We start from the raw sequence: 8416 nt of genomic DNA on the forward strand, positions 1-8416 counted from the left end.
CGTGACCTACCAGACATTGGTTGCGATAAAAAAGGCCATGGTCATTGGTTGCGATAAAAAAGGCCATGTTGCTCTTAAGTGCTTGAACAAATTTAATCACTCGGTCCAGCTTGATGATATTCCTCAAGCACTGGCTGCCATGACCTTGGAAAATCTTTCTCCTAATAATGAATGGATTGTAAACACTAGAGCATCTGCCCATATGACAGGTAATCCAGATATGCTTGAAAATTTACGTCGTTATTTTGATATTGATGCTATCATTATTGGCAATGGTAGTTCTCATACTATTACACATATTGGTGATACATACATAAATAATGGTACCACTAGAATTAAGTTACATGATGTTCTTTTAGTGCCAGTACTTACAAAAAACTTGTTATCTATTTGGCACCTTACCAATGGTTATCCCTGTAACTATGAATTTTATAGTACTGTTGGTTTTGTTGTTAAGGAACGGGAGACCAACCATGTTCTAATGAGTGGACGACAGAAGGGTAATCTTTACACCTTATCTGCACCTTATGAAGCACACTTCTCCACTCGTTTCCAGACCGCCTTTGAAGACGTGTGGCATTAGTGTTTGGGACATCCTCAAGTATCTGCTATCCAAGTCCTCAAATCCAAATGACTTATTCAAATTTCTGGCACTAATAAAGTCCAGTCTATTTGTGAAAGTTGCCATTTAGGCAAACTAAGCAAATTTCATTTTTTTACCTTCTTCTAGTTTGACTCATGCTATTTTTTATAAAGTTTATTGGACCTGCCCCTGTTATTTCTATTAATAAATTTCATTACTATGCATGCTTGGTTGATGTTTTTCTAAATTTATGTAGTTCATTATGCTTCGCAAAAAATCTGATTTTTTCTCGACTTTTTTAATTTTTGAAAAATATGTAGATCGTCAATTCAATAAAAAATAAAAAAAATTCAAACCGATGGGGATGGTGAATTTGCTAACACTCACTTTACCTCTCATTTAAAACAACAAGACATTATTCATCAGTTTTCATGCCCCCATACCCCATAACAGATTATCACTGTGGAATGTCGTCACCGTACTATCCTTGAACTTGGTATGACGATGATTTTCCACAATGGTGTTCCAAAATGTTTTTGGGTTGAAGCCTTTACTACTGCTACCTTTTTAATTAATCATATTTTCACAACTAAACTTGATTTACAATCACCTTTTTCAATTCTTTATAGAACTTTTTTTTATTATTATTCTTTGCGTGTTTTTTTGCTCCAAATGTTATCCATATACTCGGGACACCAAGCAAAATAAATCATGGAATTTTACACTGACCCGACAGTCTATATTTGACATATGGGTCCATAAATATAATATTATTTTTATAATTTTAAAATTTTACATGACTAAGTTGAGGTTGATATGGTGATTACTGGATCCAAATTTCAACGAGCAAAATTCTGATCAAATATGCCCGCTTATAATTTGATCTGGACTTCTAATCTTTTTTCTCTGTTGAATACAAAAACCCATGTCTTCAAATCTTTAAAACAAAGCCAGAACCAAGAATATTATATAGCTTAGGTCAGCTTAGAACCAATTCCACGAGGCTTGTTTTGGTCAATAACTGTTTGGTGACTGGTCAACCCTTGAGAGCCGGATTTACATAGAATTTGACAAAGAATAAGTAAGAGCGGTACTACTCTTTCCGAAAAAAGCTCTCGAATAAACGTCCCGAACAGCACATTTTATTTTATTTTTTTTCTTTTTTTTTAATATATTTTTTTAATCATCATAAACATTTTTTAAAAAATAAAAAAAATTACAACATCATTAAAAAACACTTTCTTAATCACTAAGAAAAAAAAAATATCATTCGGGACACTTTTTGCATCCCGAATTCGGATCGTTTAGCATTTCTCATAAGTAAAGCCTGGCCTATTGATTAGGTCCAGCTTGAGGCACTATAACCAGAGACTGATGAACAATTTGGTACGTACATGGTACCAACATTATGTCATTGTTATGTACAAACAATTCCATGAGGCCGATATTTTCAGGCAAAAACAAACACTTTCACCATGATTTTAGGGCAAAATCATGTTTGGTGGTACCCGATGCTGAGGCCTCTTAGCAGCTTCAGCTCATACAGATTCTATCCTTTATGCAAGTAAATGTGGATATAGAAATGAACACTTTCATCCTCAGCCTCTTCCTTGAACAATCAATCCACGAGAAGAGCCAGTTGTTGAAATCCAACTCAACACAATTTAATGAAAGCAAAGAGCATATAAAACAATGGAAGAAGAGGGAAAGCACAAAAGGATCAACCCGGCAAAGTAAGGCAGCTTGATTTTCCCATCCATTGAAAAGGGTCGTTCAAATGAATTATTCATTTCAAAGGAGTTCTATTATCATTATTCAGAACACTCAACTCCATTACCAAAACAACTAAGAACGATCATAACGAACAGAAATTCGCTGCTGTATGGGACTCCTGCAAGAAGGGCAATCCTTCATCCCCCGTTTCTCATGGAGCTCATTGCATGTTGGACACACTACCTGATGAGCACACGGAAGAAAAACCACAGACATCTCCTCTGAAAGGCACATCACGCACTCCCGTTCACGTTTGACACCAGCACCAGAGTGGTCCTGAAAATCTTTTACAACTTCTGAGATATAAGGGATCCAGGGATCCTTGTGATCTGGGCTATTTTTTATGTCCGTGAGTCTGGTGACATAACCTCCATCAATGCCCCTCCTGAGTGCAGCAATTTTTGAAGAATCAGTTTTCAGTCTCAATTGGGAGATCTCTTTTTCAAGTTTCTGAATATCATCTTTGTATTTCGTCAGATTCTTTTCTGCTTTGGATGTAATCATATTCTCCTTTGATCTTGCAGAAGCCTCGATTTCTTCTCTTTCTTTTTTAATGGAATTGGCTTGCATAAGTAGTTCTCCCTTTACTTTCTCCTCATGTTTCCATCTATCCTGTGATATATATTTTTTTCCTTTTCAATGAGAAAGGACGTAGAGATAAATTCATAATCACAGAAGCACCTTGAGGAACTGTGAATTTAACAGTAGTATGCTCTAACATTTAACTGCACTATTAACATGAATTCTCGAACGACGGCTCATATACCACAATAATGATAATAATATACTTTTACACTTCCAAGATGCTTCAAAAAAATTGCTTCAGGAATAATTTTTGGTCAGCAAAAAAGAGAGATGCTTCAGATGTACTAAAGAAAATAAAATGGACAAAAATCTCAGGAGTTTCATAGCCTAAAAATGTCTGCATACATGCTGAGCACAGGCCCTCAAGCATGAGCTGATAAAAAAGTGGAACAAATGTAAACAAGTCCGGATATGTTAGGATTATCCTTATTCAATGCCTGCATTAGATTTCCTTTTAGGCATAGGGACCTAGGTTATTCCATCAATCAAGGATTTGCTCAACCTGGAGGCAAATTATAGCATTTTTGTTATATTATGAGGGGATGTAACTATTGTTATTATTTATTGCTCTATATTCAAGAAATCTTGTTGAATCTATTTAAGGGTTGATCTAAAGGTGCAACAGATAATGTCATCACACCCAACCTAGGCAATAGATTGGGGATGAGAAACCTCCCACCGCCCACATCACGCATTGGTTAGCCTCACTCAATACAACTGAAGAATGAGCAATTACAGCAATATAACAGGGCTGTTTTGCTTTGTTTTTTTTTTTTTTTTTTTTGGAGGGGGGTTGTAATTAAATTTTAAAACATACCTCAAATCGCTCCTCGAGAACTTTAGCTTGCTCCAATTCCTGTAGCAGCTGTTTTACTTTGAGTTTTTCTGTCATTAGTTCTTGGTGCAACAAGGTTTTTTGCTTCTCCCATGACTGAAATTTCATCAGTGTCGTCTTCTCCCTCTTTGATACCTCCTGACAGCTTGCAGCTGACTCTTCCACATGTAATTTTGCAACTTCCATGTCTTTCCTCAGTTCAGTATTCTCAACCTCAAGCTTTCGGAAAGTAGCATTAGCTCGCTCAACCTGCCCACTAGCCTTGCACAAAGCATTCTCCATCTCAGATAGCTTCTTCATAGTGTTTTCCTCCAGAGTCTGCTTCTCTTTCTTGAGTCGTTCAACTTCTTCTTTCTCTTGCCTCAATGTCTTGAGTTCAGCCTTGTCCTTACCCAGCCTACGAGCAGCCTGCATAACTTTCTGATTTGCCCATTCAGTCCACTCATGGAGCTGATTTTGCAATTCCCGAACCCTTGGAACTAGTTTCAAAATCATCTCATCCTTCCTGTCCTGGGGAACCCACTGCCCTAGAGACCGGTCATATGGTATCCCAGCGTAACTACTCTTAGGTGGCTCTGCATTACCGCAGACGGGCACCAAAGCAGTGTTGCTCTTTGTAGGAAGTGAAAGAGAGAGCTCAGTATTGGCAGCTGATAATGGAGGTGGTGTACTAACTGATGCCAATGAAAGCGGAGAATTAACTTCACGTAATTTGGTTAAGGTATTGGTCTTAGACAATGCAGAAATATTATTAACACTTTCTGGGTCGGAAGCTACTGAGGAAGAGAGTCCAGAGCTGGTTGAAAGACTATGGTTACCATTGTCCTGAGGCACGCCAACTCCCATAGGCTTGCTTATCTTTAAGGAAGCATTTTTTAGATTAATGGCAGTGGAGTCCGTCACAGATTTTAATTTCTTATCCAAGATTAAACCACCAGAACCACTCAGCTTCCCTCCTCTTGAAGATCCTTTAGATCCATACGTCCGGTAATGTTTGTCCACATGATGTGGCTTCTGTCGGAGCATGTATTCTCTCTTGGTACCACCAGAATGTACCTTTCTACTTCCCCCAAACTTCTCTTCCATGGCAGGAGATTGACATGTTCCTGCAACATTAAAGGATCTATCAACAGTATCGGATGTTGTATTTGTGCCCTCTTCTTTCTCTGATACTAGCCCGTTGAGAACAAGTGAACTCTTTGGCTTTGTAAGGTTGGGAACCCCTGCCATAGTGGGTGCCTCGGATTCAGTACCATGAGAACAAGTAAATGTTTTCAGAGGACTTGGAAGATTCGATTCCAAACTTTTGGTTTCTGTTTTCAACTGGGGTTGAGTGGAAATATAAGAAATCCCACTTGAGGACCCATCGCATGCAGAAGTACTCGAGAGGTCTCCACCCACTGCACAAGCATGTGACACATTCATATCACAAATCAACAAGCACCACATTGCATCCCCAGTGCTGAAGAAAGGCCTAACTTCTTGAAGAACACAAACCAACTCTGCCAGTACATACTTCTCCAGCTGCTCTAAATCCTCAAAATAGTACTCTCTTGAGGGATCTCTCTCTTGGCCACTTCTAAGAAATGTTAAAGCATTATCCACTATATTTGCCACTGTGTCTTTATACCCATAACAAATGCCAGACCTTAAGACAGCCTTAGTAGCAACTTCTTCTGTGCAACCGCAAGCAACAATTTTTTTAATCGCACTCTTGAAAATGGCATCTAAATTACTTAAAACTAGTTCTTCAAGATGAGCTTCTGTAAGATCACTCCAATCAGCATCTTGGGATTCGCCTGCCTCTATTTCTTCTCTAGGCCGGCTAGGCCCAACCTCAGATGAGCCTATAGCACTAGACAACCCAAGGTCAAGTTTCAACCCATCAGAACGGTCCTGGTTAACACTACACAGATCACAGGCACTTGGTTGTCCAATACACGAGTTGATTCCAAATTTCTCTGCTGAAAATTCATAAGTTGGGCATTCAATTTGAGGCGACAAAATAATCTTACTCTCGTCGCATACAGGTGGATCAGCCCGAAATTTCCTCTTATTCCTACTTCCCTTTTCTCCCATCAAAACTGAAGGAGACACTTGACAGCTACTACTACTGCTAGCCTTAGAAACCATTGATGCCATTTTAAGCTGCACAAAACAATACCTGTCAACACATTCATCAAGTCTATATATCACCTATCTATCAGCCCTCCATGAAACACTGAAAGACTCAGTAATCAATAATATAATACCTATCGAAAGCAATATATGTTATATCAAAATTAGCATCAACTGCAGAGATTCATAATCCGAGCTTAGAACATCAGTTACCTATAGCAAATACAGACGAGACGACTAAAACAGATTATAAACATTGCATGCAACAAGGACTAGAAACCATAACAGCAAATATTATTATTTGAAGTATGACAATCAGATTCGGCGGCAGAAAGAGAACCAAAATAGTCTTCCAAAATTTCGACCCAGAAACGAGAATCAATCATCAATGTTCACAACATACCCAACTGACAAAAGATCAAAATCCAAAGAATCTACATAAATTCCGATAGCAAATCTATTTTCGAAACCGGCCCATAGATCAATAAAGCATCAAAGAAAGTCCCAAGGATTCATATAGCCATTGTTAACAATTACCGAAGATCCCCCGCATAAGAGATTTGTTTATTTTTATAAATCAAAACATCGACGATCAAGACGTACCGGATTGGAGCAAATGTTCGATAAATCAAATTTACGAACAAACTCGGAGCATCGGATTATCAGAAAGAGAATTTATAGCTCTCTTCGTTTTTTTTTCCTGTATTTTTTTTCAATTTATTTTATGCTTTAGAGCATTGCGGTGTCTCTCTTTATATTTTCGCATTCAATGGGGTATTTTTATTTCCAATTTTGTGTTAACCATACCAACAAACCATGGTTAGCCAAATATGCTTCCCAAACTAACCATGGTTAATGTAAATTTGCACCCACTCTTTTTTTCTTATTTTTCTTGGCATGAAATATGTTTTAATAAAATAAAATAATTGATTGAAATTACTAATATCACGAGAAATATAAATATGTTTTACAAAAAAAAAAAAAAAAAAAAAAAAAGAAGAAGAAGAAAGCACCATTCACAAGCTAAGACCTAGTTTGTGTACTGTATTCTCATAATAATTTATTATTATTTATTATTTTATTATTATTTTACACATTTTTCATTGTTATTTAATATTATATTATTTTTTTATTATTATTCACAAAATACTTAAGAATACCTCAATCATCATACTTTTTGAAGTAAATAAGTTGTTGGAGAATAAGAAGCCTACCCTACTATCTAGAAGTTACATGAAAAAATATTTTTTAACGATGGAAATCATTTTTTTTTCAAATAGAGTGCATGCGATTTGTATATTCTAAAATTATATTTAACATTGTTCTTGGTAAAATGTTTATTCCTACCTTGAATAAGCACTTAATAATTAAATAAAGTTTCTCAACCAATAACACTACAAAAATATGATACATATCATATTGTTTTATAAGTATGTCAGTTCACTCTCTCTCTCTCCTCTTTTTTCTCTTCGTGTACAGTATCTTTTTTCCAAAAACTTTGTTGAGGATGGTGGTTGTGGGTAATTGACTGTGGGTTTATGGGGTGCTCTTGGAAGGAAAATCCCTTTTGTGAGATGTATAACAATTGAGTCAAAGGTGTTTGAGGTTCGAGCAGATGGGCGTGGAGTGCTTATCACTGAGAGAGGCTGGAAAAGAGTGCAAAACTTGAGGTTGGGTTTGGACACTGTGCATTAGGCTTCAAGAACGTTGTAGGATTGTCAAAAGGGATATTACTATGTTCATAGAGAAGGAAACAAAGTGTTTGTTGCTCAACAAGGTTCAAACTCTCGAGATAGTTGTTTGTCCCAGGTGGTGTACAACGGAGGTGGAAGTCGGAGCTTCATCTTCATCCTTGGGGGGCAGAGATGGGATAGGGTGGAGAAAACTTGCGACGACGTTGAGGGAGGTTGTGTTAGGGACCTCGGTCAAGTCCCTAAACACTATGTTCTCCACCCCAATGGTGGTCTTGTGATGATCGAATCCTTGTTCCTCTCTTGCTTGGTTCTCGAGCAATAGTGGTCAAGATGACCACTTGGGTATGATGAGGTTAGGTGTTTAGGCTAAAATGGGTGTATGGAGTGGTGGTAAAGGTCAAGGAATTGTATGATGATGATGGGTGCACGGCACTAGAGTGGGCTAGGGTTGGCGCCACTTGGAAGATAGGGTTAAGGGTTTGGAAGATGAATGGTGGACGGCTAGGGTTTAGGTTTAGTGTTTTAGAGTGGGGCGGTTAGGGTTGGTCGAGTATGGCTAGTGAGAGATTTTAGGAAAGTTTCCTAAAATCTTGGAAGACAAGGGTGAGGTGCATGGCCGACTTTGGAAGTAAGACTTGGATCAATTAGGGTTCCTAGATTATAGGAACCTTAATTAGGCAAGATGAGTGTTCGGCTAGGACAATTCAAATTAGGCAAGGATTGCCGAAATTTGAATTCAAATTCAAATGGAAAGGAAGTTCGACTAGGGCAACAAAGATGAAGCAAACAATTTATGGAAAGTTGACTAACACGTGTTGGTCGATTTTT

General features: G+C 37.7%; 1 protein-coding gene across 2 annotated transcripts; it reads right to left on the reverse strand.

Annotated features, from left to right (window-relative positions):
• Positions 1-2303: 2303 nt before the first annotated feature.
• LOC121246768 (putative E3 ubiquitin-protein ligase RF298) lies at positions 2304-6644 on the reverse strand. 2 transcript variants are annotated; one of them, XM_041145038.1, is made up of 3 exons: positions 6498-6644; positions 3759-5924; positions 2304-2968 (listed from the first exon to the last, which is right to left on the reverse strand). In XM_041145038.1, the coding sequence occupies exons 2-3, from the start codon at positions 5916-5918 to the stop codon at positions 2429-2431; spliced, it is 2700 nt and encodes an 899-aa protein (XP_041000972.1). In that variant the 5' UTR covers positions 5919-5924; positions 6498-6644; the 3' UTR covers positions 2304-2428. The 2 variants fall into 2 exon arrangements, with proteins under 2 accessions (XP_041000972.1, XP_041000973.1); XM_041145039.1 differs by having other exon boundaries at positions 2304-2988; positions 6498-6638.
• Positions 6645-8416: the final 1772 nt, after the last annotated feature.

This window comes from Juglans microcarpa x Juglans regia, chromosome 1S (assembly GCF_004785595.1).
Source record: "Juglans microcarpa x Juglans regia isolate MS1-56 chromosome 1S, Jm3101_v1.0, whole genome shotgun sequence".
Lineage (NCBI taxonomy): Eukaryota > Viridiplantae > Streptophyta > Magnoliopsida > Fagales > Juglandaceae > Juglans > Juglans microcarpa x Juglans regia.

Excerpts from the sequence above, each read along its gene's own strand:
- LOC121246768 (XM_041145038.1), bottom strand. The coding sequence starts at position 5,918 with ATGGCATCAATGGTTTCTAAGGCTAGCAGTAGTAGTAGCTGTCAAGTG. Across the intron at positions 2,969-3,758 it reads TTCTCGAGGAGCGATTTGAG|GATAGATGGAAACATGAGGA; the intron begins GTATGTTTTAAA and ends TATATATCACAG.